Source organism: Saccopteryx bilineata, chromosome 3 (genome assembly GCF_036850765.1).
Source record: "Saccopteryx bilineata isolate mSacBil1 chromosome 3, mSacBil1_pri_phased_curated, whole genome shotgun sequence".
Taxonomy (NCBI): Eukaryota; Metazoa; Chordata; class Mammalia; order Chiroptera; family Emballonuridae; genus Saccopteryx; species Saccopteryx bilineata.
This window is the reverse complement of record NC_089492.1, coordinates 205402932-205425015: the sequence shown is the minus strand read 5'-3', so window position 1 is coordinate 205425015 and position 22084 is coordinate 205402932. Positions and strand designations below refer to the sequence as shown.

General features: G+C 32.2%; 1 protein-coding gene across 1 annotated transcript in view; it reads left to right on the top strand.

Annotated features, from left to right (window-relative positions):
- Nucleotides 1-20306, top strand: part of ZNF644 (zinc finger protein 644) — a 130078-nt gene extending 109772 nt beyond the window's left edge. The window contains 2 exon segments of the mRNA XM_066268630.1: nt 17795-17897; nt 18612-20306. Coding sequence (XP_066124727.1) covers nt 17795-17897; nt 18612-18804 — 296 coding nt within the window. The 3' untranslated portion in view covers nt 18805-20306.
- The last annotated feature ends 1778 nt before the right edge of the window (nt 20307-22084 follow it).

The window sequence follows — 22084 nt, the reverse complement described above, 5'->3', positions numbered from 1 at the left end:
TTAAACAATGTAATTATGCTTGTTTTATTGGAATATTGTAGAAAATCCTTTCTTAGAATCTTTTTAAGCTGCTTTTGTTTGCAGAGCAGAGATTGTTTATATTGTCATTTCTATAAACATCATCAGTTGATCCTCTCACCAGCACTGAATTCTCTTGTGTCTCATTTTTTGGTCAGAATGTAAGGAGAGAACAGAAGCAAAAACAAACAAAAAGCTGATCTGTAAAAATAAAATTTTCTGTGACCAGGAGATGGTTCTGTAAGTGGGAGGTTGATGTTGTTCAAAAGCATAGCATTACTGAAGAGACAAAATACCTCTGTCATATTTTTGCCAGTGCTTCAAGGTAATAATGTTTTCAAGAATTAGCTGTTGGTTTTCCTACTGCTTAGGTAAAATAAAACAAAATATTTAAACTGAATGGGTTGGTGTATGTTGTGTGTTATGATTAACCCAAAGAAACTTCTCCCTTTCAAATTCCTCATTGAATATGGAATAGTTTGGTTTTGGAGAACTGTTGTATGAAACATATGTTTTTACAATAGTGTTCTAACAGAACAGAACAGATGTGCTTGTGTACCAATAGCTTTTCCTTTTCAAAGAAGTATTCTATATGCCTTGGCAAATGATGTGGTAGATAAAGTAGCCAAGCTATTTGGTATTACTGTCTGGTTTGTACTTTAAGACTAGAAAAATTTTGTGTCTTTATAGGTTTCTTTTGGAGTTTAAGAATGTTGAAGATTAAATTCTGTGGTCTCATAATTTTAACCCTGAGTCAAATGTGTCTAAGGTAAAAGTTGATAAGTGGGTTAATACTGTTAAAATTACTGTACGCTTGATTTGTTTACTTTGGGCAGAATTGGGTTCTCTCAATTATTTCTAAGGCAGTTTTGATTTAAGAAAAGATTATCTTGCATTGTGAGTGTTCTGAAAATGGTTATCTTGTATGGGCTTCTGGTTACCAGGATTCTTTCTTTCATATAGAGTCTTTTAAAGTTAAATTTTCAACATTTTTGAGAAGGGTAAAATGGGAGAAGAATGTATTAGCTTGTTGACCAAGGTGCAGTCCACTTCAGAGAGAAAGCGTAGTTGTAGCTATCACAGAAATGTTGAAACCAACTATACTAAAACATGTTGTGCAGTGAGGGTTATCTGAGAAGTTAAGGGTTTCTTATTGTTCAATCATGTTTTCTTTCCTGAGATGGTAAGGATGTTACTAGTTTGTTTATAACTTACTTAGCACAAGGATTTTAGCAAAAAACTAAAATCATTAACTTTCATTATTGATTGCACAGAGCAGTGAATATAGTGCCCTGAATAAAACGTGTCTGACAGCTATTCAGTGGTGTGTCTTACCACCTTTTCTGCCCGCCTTCATCAGAAAGCCTAAATTTAATTTAGTATTGAGTCTTTTCCAGTTTTGTGGGTAAAACTCTTTAATTACCACTTTGCTAACTAGACTTTTAAATTTTTTTTTATTGATAACATTGTGAACTTTGAAACTTCTCAACAGAGCTATGTTATCCAAATCACAGGATTGTATTTTAGATTTAGAAAATGATCTGGTTAACACAGAAATCTGCAAGAAAATGATAATAGATGTTAAATCTAGAGGAGCTTCTTGATTCAAGACACACTTCTCTTCTACCTTTCTTAAGAGCATGGGTTGGCTCTAAATACTAACTACAAACTAATAATAATTAACTGAATTCCCCCTCTTTGCTTTAACTTAAGCTAATTCAGTGCACGTTTTTTAAGCCATCTTTATTGCGGTACTTTTCTTCACACTTTTAGCTAAGAAAATTTCACTTTTTGAAGTAGAACTGGATTATAGTTTTCTTTTGAATGATAGGTATGCCTGTGAAGCTTAGAACATGTGTGCATTGCAATACGACGTTTACAAGTGCTGTTAGCCTGTCCAACCACTTACGCGCTTATGCACGAAAGAAGAGTGCTGGCCTTTTGACTTGTACAGGTATGTTTGACCAGATAACACAGCAGGTCTGTTTGACCAGATAATACCACAGGTCTGTTTGATACAGTGCACTTTTCTTCTCACCAGACTGGTGCTAAAGCAGATGATATTCATGGCTTTTTTTGGTAAGCAGCATTCAAGTCTGAGTACACATTAAATTTCAGCAACTTGTAAACTGTTAAATATAATTTTAAACAAGTTTTTATTTTTTATTTGGCTCTTACTGACTTAGGAAAAAATAACCCAAAAGAGGTGTGAAACTTCTGAGTCTACATTATCCCCATTGATTTTTAAATTATACTATTTTTTACTTTTAAATTTATTTTTGTTAGTAGATTATTAAGACATCTCTGATTTTAAAAATGCTTTATTAGATAAAAAAGGAGATTATTATGAAATTTCAACTATGTAGCTTGATTAGAAAACTAATTAAACTAATGATTTTTATTAGTCTATAGATAGACTTTAAAGGGCAGGCCTTAGTAATGGTCCCGTTGACAACTGAATAGATTTTTTTAATGCCCCTATAGTGTATTTAGGATAAATGAATATAGCTGTCCACATAAATGTTAACACGTACATTTCTGTGTTATTTTTGGTTGATTAGCTCAACTTTACAGATACCTCTTTATCCTGCTAGTTTGCTAAAAAAATTTTTAGCTTACTGTAATACTGCTTTTTATTCTACAAAATGCGTTGCTCTTTTCGTTGTAGCGTTTCAAGCTACCCTGCTTTAGCAAATCTCATTTCTCTCACATCTTAAAATATACTCTCTACTAAATAGGTCTGCATAAATCCTTTTGCCTAAAATTTTTCTTTCAGTCTTTTTTATTTTTTTATTTTTTACAGAGACAGAGAGTGGGTCAGAGAGAGGGATAGACAGGGACAGACAGACAGGAACGGAGAGAGATGAGAAGCATCAATCAGTTTTTTGTTGCGACACCTTAGTTGTTCATTGATTGCCCTTTCATATGTGCCTTGACCATGGGCCTTTAGCAGACCGAGTAACCCCCCGCTGGAGCCAGCAACCCTGGGTTCAAGCTGGTGGGCTTTTGCTCAAACTAGATGAGCCCGCACTCAAACTGGCGACCTCGGGATCTTGAACCCAGGTCCTCTGCATCCCAGTCCGATGCTCCATCCACTGCGCTACCGCCTGGTCAGGCTCTTGCAGTCTTTTTATTTCTCTTGCTCTTTTAGATCACTGCCTTCTGCTTTCTTCCAGTTGTTGGTTTCCCAACTTTTTTTTCTTTTATCTTCTTACGGTTTACATCCAATATGTACTTGCTACCAAAAATATACTTGTATTCATACTAATTTCTTCTACTTCTTTGCTTTGTCCTTTAACTTGATATACAAATGTCCAGGGATGACTGTTGACCATTTATATTAAAAGGAAGGGAATTCACTGGATTAGTCCTTGTACTGTGAAGTTTTAGTTTTTATTATATTACTCCCACCTTCATCAAGCCTGAAAGATGATTGCGGATTGTAGAGACAGGGAAGTGGTGAAAAGATAAGACTGAGAAATAAAATCATCATTATTGTCATAGTCTCTTTTATTGAACACTTGTTATTGTGGCAGGCACCGTGCTCTGCAGCTTACATGCATACCATTTATCTTCACAAACACCATTAGTTGTAGGTACTATAATTCTCTCATTGTTACCAAGAACTAAGGCTTAGGGAACTTAAGTTTCACAAACTTTTGTAATTATTAATAGCAAATTTGAAATTCAAATCAAAGCTTTCTTACCCTAGACCTTTGCTTTAGTCACTATTATATAACACATACAGAATGAAAGTAATTGAAAATCCTAAAATAAAGTTGGGTTTAATTTGGGGGCATTCTAGTGAAAACTGAATAAACAAGAGTCTAACTGGAAAGAGTAAGGATTCAAAAAATGGTGAGGCCTGGATTAGATTTTGGAGGACTTTAGAAAATGTTCTGTTCTGTGAAGGTAGATTTATTAGTACAGATTTTGTAGTCCATTAAGAAATGCTTTTACCTCATGTGAAAATCTTTGAAAACAGTACTAAATGTTTATAAGTAACTGATAGTAGCCTTTCATTGACCAAGGGCGCATTCAGATGAACATTTTATTATCTAAATCATTTCATTACTAGAGAAAAACGTATATAGAATGAATAGGAATGTATTTCTTTGGACATCAAGAAAAAAGGGCGGTATTATTTTTTAAATATCATTAAATATTAACCAAAATGTCAGAAGTATTAGAAAATATAAAGTGTTTGGCAGTCCTAGGGCAAAGAGAGAAAATAAAAAGTTGAAGAAAGTCTAGGGTGGGCTTTTCCACAGCCCATACCACTTTTAAGAAACATACAATACTCGTACTTCATTTTTTTTTTGGAAATTCTGGAACTTTTCCCCCAATTTTTAAAATCTTGGAAGAGGTAGCAATTTTGGGGACAAGAATTAATTTGTCAGAAAAGAATAAACTTTACAAATTAAAATTTTACCCAGAACTGACCTAGTTTATCATCCATTGGGTAGGTTCAAATAAATTATTTAATAATTTCCATGCGCCTTCAATTGTGGAAAGTTATTTAAGAAGCTGTTTTACTTTTTTAAGTGGATTTTGTCTAAAGAGACTAGTACAAAAAAGTTACCTTTATATTTATATTGTAAATTCAAAGCATACTTCTTTTTCAAGAATTTATTACAATTAATGTAGATTGTACTATTGGTAGACTTCTTTTTTAGGTTTTGTTCTCTGTAGATTAATGATTTACATGTTCATACAAATTGGTTCCTGGTTAATTCCTTATACATACAATCTAATAACATTTAATTTTCATTAAACATTAGAAATTTCATAAAGTTCGTATTGAATTCTTTTGAACCGCTTGGTGTTTAATAACATTTTATTTAAATATCTTTTTTATACTGGCAGCATTAAGAATACAGTGTTATAAGTTATTAATAAAATAACCATTGACGCTGGTTTATCCCTTTTTTTCCAACCGAATAATAGTGCTTATTTCATAGTGTCCTGGATTAGACTAAACTATATGGTCGCCCTGGTTATTAAAATTTCTAAAATATTTAAAATTGTTTAAGACAAAGTATATAGTATTTTCTTAATCTGCAATCAGAAACCAAAAAAATTGAGCTCAAAGTACAACAGGTGAAGAAGGGGAAATAAAGTCTGAGTAGAGGGAATCTTGTGAAAGAAAATATATCAGTAAGGTAAATACATGTTTGCACAATCTTATTATCTCTTGAAAAAAATAAAATATAACAGTTGTGTTCAACATTTTTTGGGGGACTCCATTTATCATCTTGATCCTTTATACAAACTCAGTTATACACCTACTCATTTACTCACCTGAATTGACTATGATGCCCTCTAATAATTTCTATTTTATTATTTTTCATTAAAAGTTAATGCTGGTCATGACACAGTAAATTGATTTACCCAACAAGGCAGTGGTTCTCAAAGTGTGTGCCAGGGTGCACTGGTGCACCCTAGAAGATTTCCAGGTGCTCCTATGGAATTCCAGAGAAACACGTGCCTGTTGGGAACAAAAAACCAACAGGGTTTTTGGAGTTTAGGTTTTTGGGAGAAAGAGAGAGGTGTGGGGAATTGGCTGTAAACTGACAATCTGCCCAATCCCGCACCTCACTTGCCTGATTAGGTTGCAAAAGGCTGTTAAGCTGTGGTGCTGGATTGTTTACACTACTCATGTTCCCCCGGAAAGATTGGAGGCAAGTTTCTCCTATCCTTTGTTTGGTGTAAAGTTAAAATTTGCTAATGGCCTCGCTTTGCCCTATACATAAAGTAGATACAGTTTTTGGGTGCGCTTTGTTCTTGCCAGCAGTAATTACAGGGCCCTCCTGATCCCATATTTTCTTAATTCCACACTCTTCCCACTCGGGACCTGGAATTACTAGCTGTGCTGGTTCATGGCATGTGCCCAGATATAAAAATAAATATAGTTACTCTATTATACCATTTCATTACGGAAATACCGCTCTTTTTGTTAACACATCATTATTATATTTATTATTAACACATTATATTATTTTTAGGTAAATCCACCCAAATAAAATAGATAGATTTCTCAAAAAGAAGCGTGATATTGAAGAATCTGATTCTGGAAGTGAGCAAAAGTTAAGTGTAAATAAAATAGGACTTGAAGGCTGACGGGCAGAATTTAATTTATAGCATTTTCCATCACTTAACACTGAACAATGCAATTGGATTAGAAACCCATTCATGGAAGCTTCAAGTGATTTTGGTTTAAGATTAACAGAAAAAGAAGAACTGGCAGCTATATCCACTGATCGTGGATTGATTAAACATAAGGAATTGTCTCTTGAAGCCTTTTGGGTTTCTATAAAAGAATAATATGTGGCAATATCTAAAAAAGCTTTGAATATTTTACTACATTTTTCAACATCCTATTTATGTGAATTAGGATTTTCTACCCTCAACACAATTAAGAGTAAAAAGAGAGGAATTCTTCAATGTATTGACGAGGAAATGAGAGTTTGCCTTTCAAATACATGCCCAAACATTGAAGAAATCGCTAGGACACATCAGGCTCATGTTTCTTACAAACACAAGAATGAGAAAACTTAACAAATTCGCGCCAGGACCTGCCGAATTTACTAAATCTTACTAAGAATGTATCTATATATATAAAAAGATAACTTTTTGTTGTTGTTTTTTTATTTTTTAACCCCTCTTTTTTACGAATTCTAAAAAGCATAACAAAAAATGTAACATAAAAATGTTTTTTAATGTCAGAATAAATATAATTTTGTTGTATTTATTTCATTTAATTACCATAAAAGCATGCTTGGACTTTATATTTTTTCTTTAGTATTTATTTGACTTAATTATTATAACATTTCTCAGAAATTTGTATATAGTGCACCTACAACTATTTGTAGGATTTTTAATGCGCCCCAACTTCAAAAAGTTTGAAAACCACTGCAATAAGGAATCACTACCCACAGATTAAAAACACTCCCCTTAAGTGACTCTTTCTCTATGGACTGACACTGACTAGAATCAATAATAGAAATATTTTAGAAATCATACTACTTATGTGGCAAGTACATTTTCCTCATTAAATTCAAATTTATATATCATTTTTTAATCAAATGCTGATCTTTTGGTATTTAAAGTAAATTAGAAACTTATAGTTACTTAAAATTAATGTAGGAAAAATACTTTATATACAAGTATAATTGAGGGAAGGGCTTTATCTTATTATTTTCAGAACACTTCCATAATAACATTGTGGAAATAAACCATGATTGTTACCATTCTTCAACAAAAGACTCACCAAGGTAATTAAAGAATGACTTTTCAATGAGAAAAAAAAAAAACTTTAAAAATTGGTAGTAGAGCCTTTTAATCATTATACCACTAATGCAATATATCTGCATTAATTTTTTAGTAGAGTAGCTGTTTTATTGTTTTATACCATGGATTTTTAAGTGGAATAGTATTTTTAAGTGCATGCTACCTAATAGGATCTGCTGCTTATTTTCAACTATAATGACATAATTGGTCACAGAGGCCTGCAACAACAAGTGCTAATGGACACATACCACAGTGCTAGGTGCTGAGTTGGCTGTATGAGCCCCAGAAAAGTAATCTTATATTATGGAAAGTGCTATAGGAACATTTTCTGCTGTGATGGGAGAAAAAAATTAGTATTGTGAAAGCTTCTCAAGATGCATTGATTTACTTGTCCTTTTGATGAGTGTTTCTGCAGTGTCTTCTTAAATATTATTAAAATATTGCATCTTTAAGAAATTGCATGCTTTTATAGTGGTTTATTTAGCCCAAAAGAGTACAAGTAGAAAGTTTTTATTATGATTAAACTCTAAATGAGCAAACCAGCTTCTAGTTAAAGCAAACACCTTAATAATTCCTTCAGATTAGGCTGTATGGGAAGCATATAAGAAGTATGAATCATGCCTGTCATCAAAGAACTGAGTAAAGAATTCCTGGCAATACATATAAAACTATCAAAATTACAAAACTGCAACATAGTATAAGATAAATATTATATTGAATGTAAATGTGGGAATGCAAGGAATTTTAGACTAGTCCTTTTGAGGGACATTTGGAATTAAGTTGTGTTCCTTTCTTCTTTCTCCCTTTACTATTTGTCTCATTGTTAAATAGAGCTTAAAAAGAAAAAAAACAAAAATAGTTTATGCTGGTATGTTTCTTGTCATTGTGTTTAAAATGAGAGAGAAAAAATAAAACAAGTCAAAAAAATTTTTCATTTATTCAACAAAAACTTTAGTTATTGCACTAGGACTGTGCTAGCTTGGAGGCTGTAACCACCTTGCCCTTCAGCTGCATAAACATAATCATGATCCAGTGGGTTAAGTACACGGGTACTGTTATAGAAGACTTTATAATGTTTCAGCAAGGCCCTGAACTTGAGGATGAATAGTTTGAGGAAGAATAAAGTAGACCATCCAGGTGGAGAGAAGAACACATAGTGTGGCACAAAGGGATGAAATTGCAGATTGAAGAGGTGCTGGAAAATTCAGGCATACATGTTTGGAAAGATGGGATTGTTGAAAAGATCGGGTGGATGTTTTGAATGCATGCTAAGAATTTTAGGAAGTCATTGAAGGATTTTTAAAAATAAGGTGGGGGACAAAAAAATGGGGAATGATATGGTCAACCTTGCATTTTAGCTGTCTCTAATACAGTGAAAAGTGGGTTTCTGTGTTTTCTTGGCTGTAACTTATCTCTGTAGTACTGTTTTTGCATTGAATGGTATATCTGGGGTATATATATATATATATATATTAGTACAGTAATGTATCATTTATTCAGGATTAGCAAGGTAAAGAATTGTTCAAGTTGAGTAAACTTTCTAGGTCGTGGAAGACTCATGTCAAGCTTGATTTTATCCTGTCATTTTGATGATAATGTTTCTACAATGTTCTTATATCTGCCTTGTGAAACAATAGATTGGGTATAATTTAATCATCAAGAGTATTTAGAGCCAACCTTATGGATATGAATTGTTTTATTATCAGCAAGAATTGGGTTATTTGCTCACTATACTAAAAAGTGAATGGCTGACTTATTCACTAATTCAATGGTAATTTTTGGCAGCTCTTATTGTGGTTGATGCATTGTGCTTAGTACTGCAGAGATAAATTGGATTTTGCTATATAGTAGAAGCACACACATATGTAACTGTATAATACAGGACAAATTGTAAGTGCCATTGGAAACATGTGCATGAAGCATGGTGGAAAACTGAGGAAAGAGGAAGGTACTTCCAGCTAGACCAGGACCCAGCAAGGCTTTTGGAAGTAGCATTCGTTAGGGATCCTGAAGGATAGATAGCTGATTGAAATGGAAATGGAGATTTGGGGCTGGGAAGGAGCATACCTGTGGAGGGAACAAAGTGGGACAATGTGGCAAGTTTATTGAAAATACTAGGAAGTAGGAGATTATAGAGCTAGACAGGTAAAGGACATAGAATACTAGAATGATGATCTGTGGTGTTGGAATTAATTTTGTGAAGGGCCAGCAAATTTTTTTTTAAAGAATATACATTTATTTATTTATTTAAGAATTTGCTTTAAAAGTATAAATATTTGTAAAAATGTAAAGGATTTTGTTGGGAGGTAGAGAAATTGTAGGTGATGTAATCTTAGCAGTCCTGAACTAGGACAGTAACAACAGCAATGTAAAGAAAACTTATTACATAGATGTCCTGTTGATAATATGGAATTAAAAATAAGGAATATTTGGCAGATTAGAGTTAGAAGAATAAGAGGAAAGAGACAGAGATGGCTCAAAGTTTTAAATCTTGTTACTGGGAGTATACTGCAAGTATAGTTAATGCATCAGCTACTGAGGTGTCTGGTAAGAGAAGGTTAGGAGGGTTAGGCTTCATTACCTCACTGGCTGTCATCTTTCTAACAACACCTCATCATCCAGCTATCCATGATAGCAAAGCAAATAGGCAAACTTAATGAATCAGTAAGTTTGTTTTTAGGAGAATAAAGCCTAAGAGTTTTGTACCATTTGTTATATTTTATGGTGTCTACTTTTGATGGTCATTGGTTATAAAACTTAGAAATGCTATTTGACAGTCTTTTTTGACTATCATCTTGTTTTCCTTAACTAGTTCCCTAGCATTCTTCCTGTTGGTTCTGTTACTAATTTTTTGAGTTTTGCTTTTCTATATCGTGTTTTGATTTTATCAGTTGACTTAATCTGGATTTTTATGTGTTTGGACTTTTTTTTAAATATGTTTCTATATCCTCAGTTGTATTGTGTTGCTATGGTTTCTAATTTTTTTAATGATTTATAAGATTAATTATTTGAATGCTATTTATAATCTTGATTATGATATAGTTAGGCCTTTTAGTTACAAGGCAATTTCCTGGTCAGAGATAAACACTAAGCAGTTTACTTTAAGTTACTTTATGGAAATAATAAAAAAATACCCAGTTATTCTCTTTTAAAAGGATGTTAGAGCAAGAGGATGGCTTGGTGGAGACTGGTGGTCCCTTATCTAAAAAGTGAAAAAATAGGATTTACTGTTTTCTTTGTTGTGTCTGGAATTTGAGGAATGAGGTTTATTCTTGGTATCCAGTGTTTAGAATATATATTTAATTGTGGCCTGAGCTGGAAATTACCTTAGAAGATAACTGGTCAGCACCATGTTTGATTATAGATTGAATTCTGGCTAGAATGTGTAAAGTACTAAAATAAAAAGCCAAATCCAGATCTATGTGACGCTTAGATTTATTACTATTATAATTATTGTGAGCCCTATCTAAGTTGAATGTGATTATATTAAAGATAATTTTACAGAAATTTTAAAGTAAAAGTGTTGTACTTTCTTAATTTTGTAACCAGAAACAAGTATTTAATTAGTCCTAAATATGAAATGAAATTTTGAAAATACCAAGAATTTAAGAGATAGAAAGTGTGATTATATTCAGGTAATATTAAACAAAATGGTTTAAAGCAGATTTCATATTATGTATTGTAATGTTAATACCAGTTTTAGAGTGTCTTAGAAAAGTGTTTGATATTGGTAAGTGCTTATTTTACTTAATAAAAGAGCACACAGGTTCACCCTACTTAGGGAGAAATTTAAAATATTTTTTTCTTGTCACCACAGAAATAATACATTTACTGTTGTGACCAGCTAAGCAACTTGTATTGGGTATTGTCAGCTTTTAGCTTTTGGCAAACTGCAAAAACTAGTTTGTTTCCAATTTGTTATATATGTGATAAAGTATCAAACTTATGTTTAACTTTTCCTTTCATATCTTGAAAATACTTGCTCAAAATACTCTTGTACTAGTCATCCCCTCTACTTTGAATTAGCAGACACCTCTGCAAATTGAATGCACTTTTTCTTCTCCCAAGGAGACCCAAGTTTAAATAAAGGCTATCTTCATTTGCTTTCTCTGAACCAAGCATGTGAGTCTGTTGCTACCCTTAATACAACCTCTTACTTTTTATTTAGGGCAAACTCAAGAAACCTGTCTTTTCTAGACTGGTATTTTTAAGCCATAAACTCGTATTTACAGCAAAGGAAATCTGGTTTTCAAATATTTTGTATATCATCCTATTTCAGGTAAAATGTTAAACCATGAAGACTCTAATTAACTTCTCCCTGATTGCTCTGTGATTCTAGGTTAGTGGTGCTGTGTTTTCTGTTGTTTTTGTTCTTTAGTTATTGAGAATGCTAACTGAAAAAAATCACTGAAAGTAACTTAGGGTACTGAAAGAATATCCAACTTTGGAGTGAAACTATCAAGGTAAAATATTGGTGGAAATACATTTTTGAGGTTGCTAATTGTCTATGCTTAATTCTGATTGGTAGGGAACCTTGTTTTTCATAACAATAACCACTTAAACTGCATTACAGGTACTTTTTGGGAATAGTGACTGCTTTGATTATGGCAGCATATAGCCAGCCAGAAACAAAAAATTGGTATTAGGAGTAGAGGAATTCTTTCCAGTTTTAATGGACTGTATAAGAGTGGGATTTAACAATTGTTCTTCTTAATAGTTTTTTTTTTAATGGGTTAAGAGATTAAGAGGTGGAATTAAGGGCTGGCTGTTTTTTCTCATTTAGGGCAGTGGGTACTCAGTACCCAGAGTTGTCTACATAATTTTCAGGTCCACTGAAAATGTAGCACCCTGTGTTAAAAAAGGTATATATTAAGAATTTCAAGACTGCCACAGCAGAGCATTAAAGTGTAGGACCCTATGCCACATGCACCTGTGAACTGTCTTCTATGCACTTTATGTGAAGACACAAAAGTGTACGCTGTAGAAAAAAGACTGAGTTTTCAACAATGGCTTTTCCTGAACCACACCCCCATCCCAATGTTATACAAGGTTATGCAGAGTTATACAAGCTAACATGTTTCTTCCTCCTTACCTACTACCCCCTTTTCAAAAAAAATCCATGTTCCTTTTTTAGTTGAGGCTGAAGGAAAGAAAATGCTACTTGCACAGTCTTATATGTTCGGAGCTTATGAACCTTGAATGATTAATGGCACCAACTAGATTTGTTTATTTATCCGTATCACACTGTGTACCTCTTGGAGCGTATGCATCCTTTTTCCTCCTACCACTGCCACTCGCACCTCCACCACCTACTTGTTAATGGCGGTGGAATGAAGGCTTACCTATTCGTGTTATTTTATCCTCACTTTCTTTCTGAATGAGTTCATAGCTGCTATTACCTGCCCACCTTATACAGGCCGATTAAAGAAGAAATTTTCTTCCCTCTAGTAGGGATATTTTATAACTTATTTTGGTTATATATAACCTGGCTATTATATTAAGTTATACTTTATCCCAGAGATGCCAACAGTCAGGAACAAAACAGATAAAATGGGGCTTTCAACTAAATGGCAGAGGAAGATTGCAGATGAGAATATTGGGTAGTGAATGTTAATTTTTTTATGATGTGCTTTTTTAACAGATTTTTTTTTGTTTGTTTTTCAGATATGGTCAGCATATTTTAGCAATAAAGAATTTTTTATTATTAATTTTAATGGGGTGACATTAATAAATCAGGGTACATATGTTCAGAGAAAACATCTCCTGGTTATTTTGACATTTAGTTATGTTGCATACCCATCACCCAAAGTCAAATTGTCTTCTGTCACCTTCTATCTGGTTTTCTTTATGCCCCTCCTCTCCCCCCTCTCCCTCCCTCTTCTCCCCCCCCCCAACTACCACACTCTTGTCCATGTCACTTAGTCTCGTTTTTATGTCCCACCTATGTATGGAATCATGCAGTTCTTAGTTTTTTTCTGATTTACTTATTTCAATCCGTATAATGTTATCTAGATTCATCCATGTTGTTGTAAATGATCCGATATCATCATTTCTTATGGCTGAGTAGTATTCCATAGTGTATATGTACCACATCTTCTTTATCCAGTCATCTATTGAAGGGCTTTTGGGTTGTTTCCATGTCTTGGCCACTGTGAACAATGCGGCAATGCACATGAGGCTGCATGTGTCTTTACATACCAATGTTTTTGAGTTTCGGGAGTATATACCCAGTAGAGGGATTGCTGGGTCATATGGTAGTTCTATTTTTAGTTTTTTTAGGAACCACTATACTTTCTTCCATAATGGTTGTATTACTTTACATTCCCACCAACAGTGGATGAGGGTTCCTTTTACCTCCACAGCCTCTCCAACACTTGCTATTTATTACCTGTCTTGTTGATAATAGCTAATCTAACAGGTGTGAGATGGTATCTCATTGTAGTTTTGATTTGCATTTCTCTAATAGCTAAAGAAGATGAGCATCTTTTCATATACTGTTGGCCATTTGTATTTCTTCCTGGGAGAAGTGTCTGTTCATGTCCTCTTCCCATTTTTTTATTGGATTGTTTGTTTGTTGTTGAGTTTTATGAGTTCTTTGTATATTTCAGATATTGTGCTTTTTTAACAGATGTTTTTTAAAAAATAAATCCTCATTCTTTTGAGGTCATTTGTGTAGTGAATTAAAAAGAAAAATTTGTTGAAACAATTATTGTGTATAATGGGTAGAAAGGTGGAAAGGGCAGAAGGACTTAAATAATGTTACAGCCCAAAGTAAATTTTTTTTATTCTATGTATAAAAGTAAAGAATGTCTTAGAAAATAGTCTTGAATTTGTATCTGTTGTATTGTTTATTGATTTGCTTTTTACTGACCCAGTTTAGTGTTTTAGACACATATATGTTGTTGTTATATTTTGTGACATAGCAATATAGTGTATTTTTGTTTTGTTTTTGAGGGCTTTATAAGTCTATTGTATTTTTCTATCATTCCTGCTTGATCAAAATAGCTACTTTACCAAAGGGTATATTCTGAAACTTTTTGTTTATGACCGTACAATTCATTCTTCTTACTAGTAAAATATTCCTAGTAGCAATTTAGATCCTTTATAAGTCAGATAACTGCAATCTTCTGGTTAAAATAGATCACAGATTTTCTGCTACCTTGAATAGGGACCTTAGGAATATTTGAGTGACTGGGTTTGTTCCTTTCTAAAGAAGCAATACTCAAGAAGAAAATTAAGATTTCCTAAAACTAATCTATTAATTTTTGTAAATTTTATGCTTAGAAACAATGTTAGATTTAAAATACTTTGGCCAAAAATAAAGGTGTGTATATATTTTGTTATGACACTAAGAAGTACAATTAAAGGTATAATGTTATCTATTTGGCAAATTATTAATGTACACAGCTTTGTTAAACCTTTGGTGGTTATTTGTCACAAGTAAGAACGAGCCCCATTGTAGTAAAACTGAATGTGTTAGTGTTGTTCTTTTTTTAAATGTTATAGTGACTCCTGGGACAGTCCAGAATGAAACTGCTTTTCTCTCTAGATATAATAAAACCTGTTTAAATGAGAACATTTGTGTAATGGGCATGTTTGTACATCATCTTTTTTATTTACTGGAACATTTTGTGTAAATCATCATTTTTCACATAGAGAATACCATATAGTTGTCCTCTTTGTATGCTTATTCATAATATGTTAAATACTCATTTTTTAACAGATTTTTCTAAATAGTTTAGTCAATATTACAACAGTAAAGTTTGGATATTGGTATTAGAAAAAATTGTTCTTATAAAATGTATTCATGTTTTGCTTTCTAAATAAGTGACATTTCAGTGGCTAAGACCTTTAAAAATGATCATGGAGAGATTAAGACACTGAAATATATAAGTAAAATTACTAGAGGGCCCAGGTTTTTAAATATCTCTTTACTTTATGAACAAGCTTCCAAGGATTCCCAATGCATGTGGTTCTCTAAACTTAGTTGGAACCCTGGATCCTGGAGATAATGGTATTTGGCAGAGTTGTCCTCCTTTTCAAAGTCATACTACCTTCAAATATTAATTACTATACAACCTTTGGCGTGCTCATTTAAAATTTAGAGCTAATCATTCATCAAAGAATCTAAAATTCAGGATTTCGAGAGTCCATATAACATCAAGTCAGAAAATTTCTTTTTTCCTCTATTATAATAAAAAAATGTTTTTACAGAGTAAACTTGCCCAATTCCATTTTAAAAGTATTATAGCATCTGAATTTAACTTGAATACTTTGTGACTAAAAAAACATTCTTTTGCATGCTTTCTTATCACCTTCTGCCTTTCTTCCTCAATTTGTTTTATATACCTAACATTAGCATTCTGTGAACAATTTTTTAAAAGATTGCTATAATGTATTCTATTTTTATCCTACAGTAATTTATTTACATTTTAAAGGGAATTTGAATACAATGGCAATTTTGACAACCAGCAAGTTCAAAAAAGTAAGATTCTACCTGTAATCTTGTGAGATACCAAATACCTGCTCTGTGTTATGTAACAGAGACAGGGATTGTATGTGATTTACCTTATGTAAAATGGGAAAAGGGTAGCTGACATCTAGCTTTTGAGTGTCCTAAAATCTTTACTTCTAAATGTATCAATTGCTTTAAAATTCATTTATATTCAAATTGCTGTTTATCAGTAAAACTAAGAAAAAGATAGTGCTGATTACAAGTACATACTACTTTACTCTTCCAACTGGTTGTGAAGAACCTAGTTTCTACACATAAGCTAGACTGATCAGTGAAGAATATAAGTGTAATGTTAGCAACATATTGATATATTCATTTAAACAAATGATGCAGAGGTGTTCTACATGAATGTTACCTATATTACATGCTGGTAGAACAAATGTCCATTTATATGCTGTCTAAATGTCAGATTAAATTACTGGGTTTTCCTTTAGTTTTTACTTCAGAAGCATTTGTTGAGTTGCTATTATGTGCCGGGCTCTTGACTGAGAAAAGCAATGAGAACCTTGTATGAGTTTTCTATTCCAGGTTTTTGTTGAAGCTTTAAATTAGCCATTCTTTAATACTTGTCTTCCTGTGTGTAGTTCTTTACTTACAAGATTGTTTTTCTGAGGATAAGCAGAGAGATTTTACTTTTAAAGAGGCAAGTGACAAGAAGCAGAAGCCAGTGGCTTGAATGAGATTTAGGCTTCTCATGGTTTTTAATTTTATATATCACATTTTCATTAGCACTGGCCACTTTACTATAAGGAACTGTGTGTTTACTGGTTTTGTAATAATAGCATCTGTTCTTTTGGATTCTGGACTTTGAAGAACGCATTTCACAGAATCATTGAATAGCCAGTTCCTGTTCTCTCTTACCTAGAATTTTTCCAGGTGATTTCACATAGCAGATTGTGTAACTCTTTTGTTACATTTATTTCCCTCCCCCTTGGATCCCTAGATGTAAACTCTTAACCTTCTCTTCCTGCTAACTTGACCAGCAGGGCCCTGTAATACTATCATCCCTTTATCCTAAGGAATGGAGTAGTTGCATTCAAAGCCCAATGACATGTTATATCCTGTCTTAATATCTTTTTCCTGTATTAGATTTTGTTGAATAACTAATTGAAGGAAAAGCAATAGAGAGAAACTTCAAGAACAGTTAGCACTAAAATTTTGATCCACTTTAATATAAAAATCTTGTTTTTCCCTTTTAAATATTTTTAAAATAGCTGTGGACGAAAATGTAAAATGAAAGCATGTAAAGAATAGTTAACATTAAACTTCTATTCCATTTGTAAATTTACATGAAATAATCTGGATTAATATTTATTTTCTAGAAAATAAAACATGATTGTATATGTCATACAGATTGAGTTAAAAAATGAAAATTGAACTTGTTTTGCCCTTTCAAGTGCTATTTATTATTTCAAGTGCTATTTACCCTTTTAAGAGCTATTATTATAGAATTCAGAATGACTTGCTATATACAATTCCTTTTTCACTGAACTTTTTATTACATTTTTTAGGTTTCATTACTATGTTTTAAAAGCTTGTAAGAACTACTAAATGGAGTAGTAATCAAATGCAAACTTAAATAAAAGGTTATAATTTTCCTGGAAATAAGGAAGATTTAACCAGATGTTAAACTGTATGTATGATCAAAACAGAAAATATTACCATTATGATAATAATTGACCAGGTTAGTAATTTCAAGTTACTTAGTTACATTTTCTCTGTTTCATATGATAAAGCATTATTTGAAAAAGCAGTACAGGAAGTATGTATGTATCTAATATTACTGCTGTTAGAAAACCAGCTGCAAGTTAGTGCATGCTTTAGAAAGTACAAATAAATGCGGGCACTTCTAACTTGATTTAGATCGTCTTTCCTCTCTAGAAATGCATGTATGTCTGTATGCGTGTATTTATATATATTTCGGAATATATATAAGAAATGTTAAGTCTTTCTCTTCTTCTCTTTTTTTAGCCTTAGATTGTAAGCAAAAGAAATCAAGGTCAAGGTCCGGAAGCAAGAAGAAAATGCTAACATTACCTCATGGTGCTGACGAGGTTTACATTCTCAGATGCAGGTACATGCCAATGTTGACAAATCTGCTTAGTTTCTACAGATTTTTGTGTTGAGATTTATTAGCTATTTTATTAGAGATTTTTTATTTGTGACAAGTTGAATTGTCCACAATTATAAATGAACTTTTGGAGACAAACTTAAAGTCTTATTATCTCAGTTTATAATTGGTATACTTCAATAACTAACAGATCTTTTTTTTATTAGCTAACAGCCTCTCTGATACTGTGAACTATAAAAGTAGCTTTTTTTGTTGTTTTATTTATTTGCTTTGTTTGGTTTGATTTTTTTTAGTTGTCTTTAGTTTCTGGGAACATATACTTGTAAATATAGCTACACAAATTATTCACACTTCCTTTCCATACTTAACCTTCATGCAATTTAAAGAATTCTAAATTGGGGAAGGGTCTTTTAAAAAGAATGATACATTTTGAAAATATATTTGTTTTAAATGTAGGTGTAAAGACCTTTTATTTAATTTTAACCTAATAATGTTACCATTTCTACAAATATTTAATAGAGTTATTATAACTGTTAAACATGAATAGGCAGTTTTGATATTATATTAAATAATTTTGACTTTATATGCATTTAGAAACTTTTGTCAAGAACTCCAATATATGGTAAAATTTACTTCTTATGTTTATGGATTTTATAGGAGTGGTTTTAAATAAAAGAAATTGGTCATGTTAAGACAACTCATCAATTTCTTCTGTAGGTTTTGTGGCCTAGTCTTTCGTGGACCATTGTCTGTTCAGGAAGACTGGATTAAGCACTTACAACGACACATTGTGAACGCTAATCTTCCACGGACTGGAGCTGGCATGGTGGAAGTCACGTCATTATTTAAAAAGCCTGCCTCCATTACAGAAACTTCATTTTCTCTACTAATGGCAGAAGCAGCTTCATAGAACAAGGAAACCTTTTAAATAGCAAATATAAATTGGATGTAAATTTGAAATTCTTTGTCTTTTTTTAAAGCCACATTAAATTATCCGTTTATAAATACTAAAGTGGGGGAAAAGGGGGGAAAGTGAATTACAGTGACATCAGAACAAAATGAGTACTTCAAACAGTAAGTAGTCTATATATTTTATATAGGATGGAAGATGTTTACTGGGTTTTTTCAGTTAACTGTATTCACACAGTAAAGGATCAGTACATGTAAGCAGTCATTAATATACTGTTGCACATGGATACTTAAAGACAGACTTATTGGAAAGTTATGTTTTCTGCAGTGTTACCAGAGTCAAGGTTCTGTTATTCCCCACAAGACTTGCATTGAAAAATAAGATACTATATTTTGTTTGTATGTATTTAGTGTTTTGTATAATACCTGGAACCGCTAACTAAATTTACTCAATTTAGGGCATTAAATATCATGTACTTCATAGATTGAGACTGTTCACTCAAATAGGGCAGAGTAATATTCTATCTAGATGTGTAAGTGTTTTTTTTTTTTAAATCATATGGAATGGTTTTTTTTATACTAAAAAGTGGAGGGAGATTTGTTTAAACAAGTATTTCTAAAAGAAATATGTACATAGTCCTGGAAATTATTTGTGGTAAGGAAATACTCTTTACTCCAGTTGCATTTCTCAGACAATAAAGTGGTGCATCCATGCTACCTCCTACTTTGTCAACAAAGATGCTATTTACCCTTTACATTTTTGTATCATAATAGAATTTAATGTTCTAAAAATATAATGTTCTTTATTGCAAGGCATCCTTTTGTTAACAAATTTGTTTCTTTTTAATGTTTTAAAAATTTGACATGCTTACAGAACAGGTTTGCCTCTTACTTTATTTAACATTGTAGAAATGTAATTAATAAATGATGCTCACTACACAGTTTAGAGTAGGCTTTCTCATTTATATTCTCTTCCAAAATTGATCAGTAGGAAACTTAATACACCAATTGAAATATTTCTACATATGATGAGAATGTTTACAATTTAAATTTTAGAACTTGTTTTGGATGTGATTATATGTACAAAAATTGTGTAACACTATGCTTATGCTAAGGACAGACATAACAGAATTACTGAAATAAATGTGCTGTGAGGAATGGAAAATATGGTGCAGATGTCTTGGTCATGATAAATCGTGATTCTTCTTTTAAACTTTTTCCAAAAACAAATTAGTTCTCTTAATCTGAAATCAGATTCCTTTACAATAATAACAGTTTTTGTATGCAAGCACCATTTTTTTTATTTCATGTAGTACGGCTAATACTATAGATGAAACAAGGATATGCATTGATACTTTTCTTTGTATGTAAATAAAGTTTAAAACATTAAAATAAGGAGTATTTTGGTAGAGTATATACATACCTCACTGCCAGTGAAAATGCTTTCCTATGGTTTATCTCCTTACCAGAAAAATCTCTAAATAAAAAGAGACTTAAAGAAAATTATAATGTGTATAGTGTGAAGCATTTCTTATTTTTATCACTGATGGAAATGGTCCACTTGAGGTTGTGTTTCATTTGATTTAAACTGTTTATACTTAACAGGTTACTTTATTCACATACCTTATTTGTGAAATTAGGAAGTTGGACTGAATGGATCATTCAAGGGTCTCTTGCTCCCTGGGGTTTACTGAATAAGGGAAAAGCACTTGTAAGTTATTTTCATTTTTCAAAATGCCTAATAAGAACTGTGTATATTTTTGTAAAGATGAGACTAAAATATCAAATTACTTTTGACTAAAAATATACCAAATCTGTATATACTAGTTGTCTCTTACCAAGGAAGTTTCATTGATAGTTATATATGAGTGTGTGTGTGTGTGTGTGTGTGTGTGTGTGTGTGTGTGTGTGTGTGTTTAAACTGGAAGGCATACTACATAGCAAGCAGAGTTCAGAAGTTTAAAAAAAATATTCCGGATGAGAAGACTGGCAGTCACTAGAGCTTTAAGCTCTAAGTTTTATAGTTCTATGATTTTTATCTTGTGCTGACTATAAAGATGTAGGAATACAAGAAAAATGGGTAATTTAATCACAAGTTTTGTAAACAGACCTAGATTAAACATTTATATCAAACTATATTTAAAATAATTACTTTTCTTTCTAGATATAAACAATAAAAATTTAATTTAGAAACACTAAACTTAGAGGTATTTCTGAAAAGTAAATTAGATAAAGAACATTTTTTAGTAAAGATACTTGGGTTACAAAATTTTAAAAACACTTTAGGAGCCTGGCTGGGTAGCCCAGTTGGTTAGAGTGTCGTCTCAATATGCCAAGGTTGCGGGCCACATAGACCATTCTACCAGTGAATGCATAAATAAGAGGAACAACCAATTGGTGTTTCTCTCTCTCTCTCTCTCTCTCTCTCTCTCTCTCTCTCTCTCTCTCTTTCTCTCTCTCTCCCTTCCTCTTTCTCTCTTTCTAAAATCAATCAAATAAAAATTTATTTTGGAAACAAAGTTTATTTTTATGTTGGGCAACTAAAAAGTTAATGATATGTTGTCATTTGTCTTCTACTGTAAAATACCATCTACAGTTAGGCTTTTCTGTCAAATTGTGGCTTGATTCAGGATTGCCTAAATTCCTTTTATCATTGCCTGAGATAGTTCAGCTGTTTTAATATTAAAGCTTTTTTAAAAATCTGGTTTAAAGTGTTGATTTATTTAATAGCATCAAAACAAATGCTTCTTTAGAATATATTAGAACCGTGACATAGCTAATCTCTTTATTAACATCTCTATTTTAGATTTCACATATTAAATATGGGTTAGAGTTTTTCAGTAGTAATTCATTAGACAAACTTCTTGGGAACTGTACATTTCAAACATTCAAAAGATAGCTTTGATTTTTCTGTTCTTCATAGGAAAGAATAATATGTTTATTTTTAAAATACTAGGAAAATTTAAAAGTAAAAAATGCAGGAAATCAACTTTGCTGTCATAATTCAAAGATATTTACTTTAAACAGTTACATTTCTTTTTTCTTATTGTTTCAGTATAATTGTGATTGTAAAGTATTATCATATATCTTGTTTTCCCAAGTAAATATTTGAGTGCTACCTTTGAATGGTAGCCCTGTAGCGTTTCCCAACACCAATAACCAGTTCTGATTCCCCAGACACCAACTGGAGACCAATAATTCAATTCTGACAATAACTACGTGGAGCCTGTGTTTTAAAGGGCTGAGTCCTACAAGACTGCCCACATTTCAAATGTCAGAAG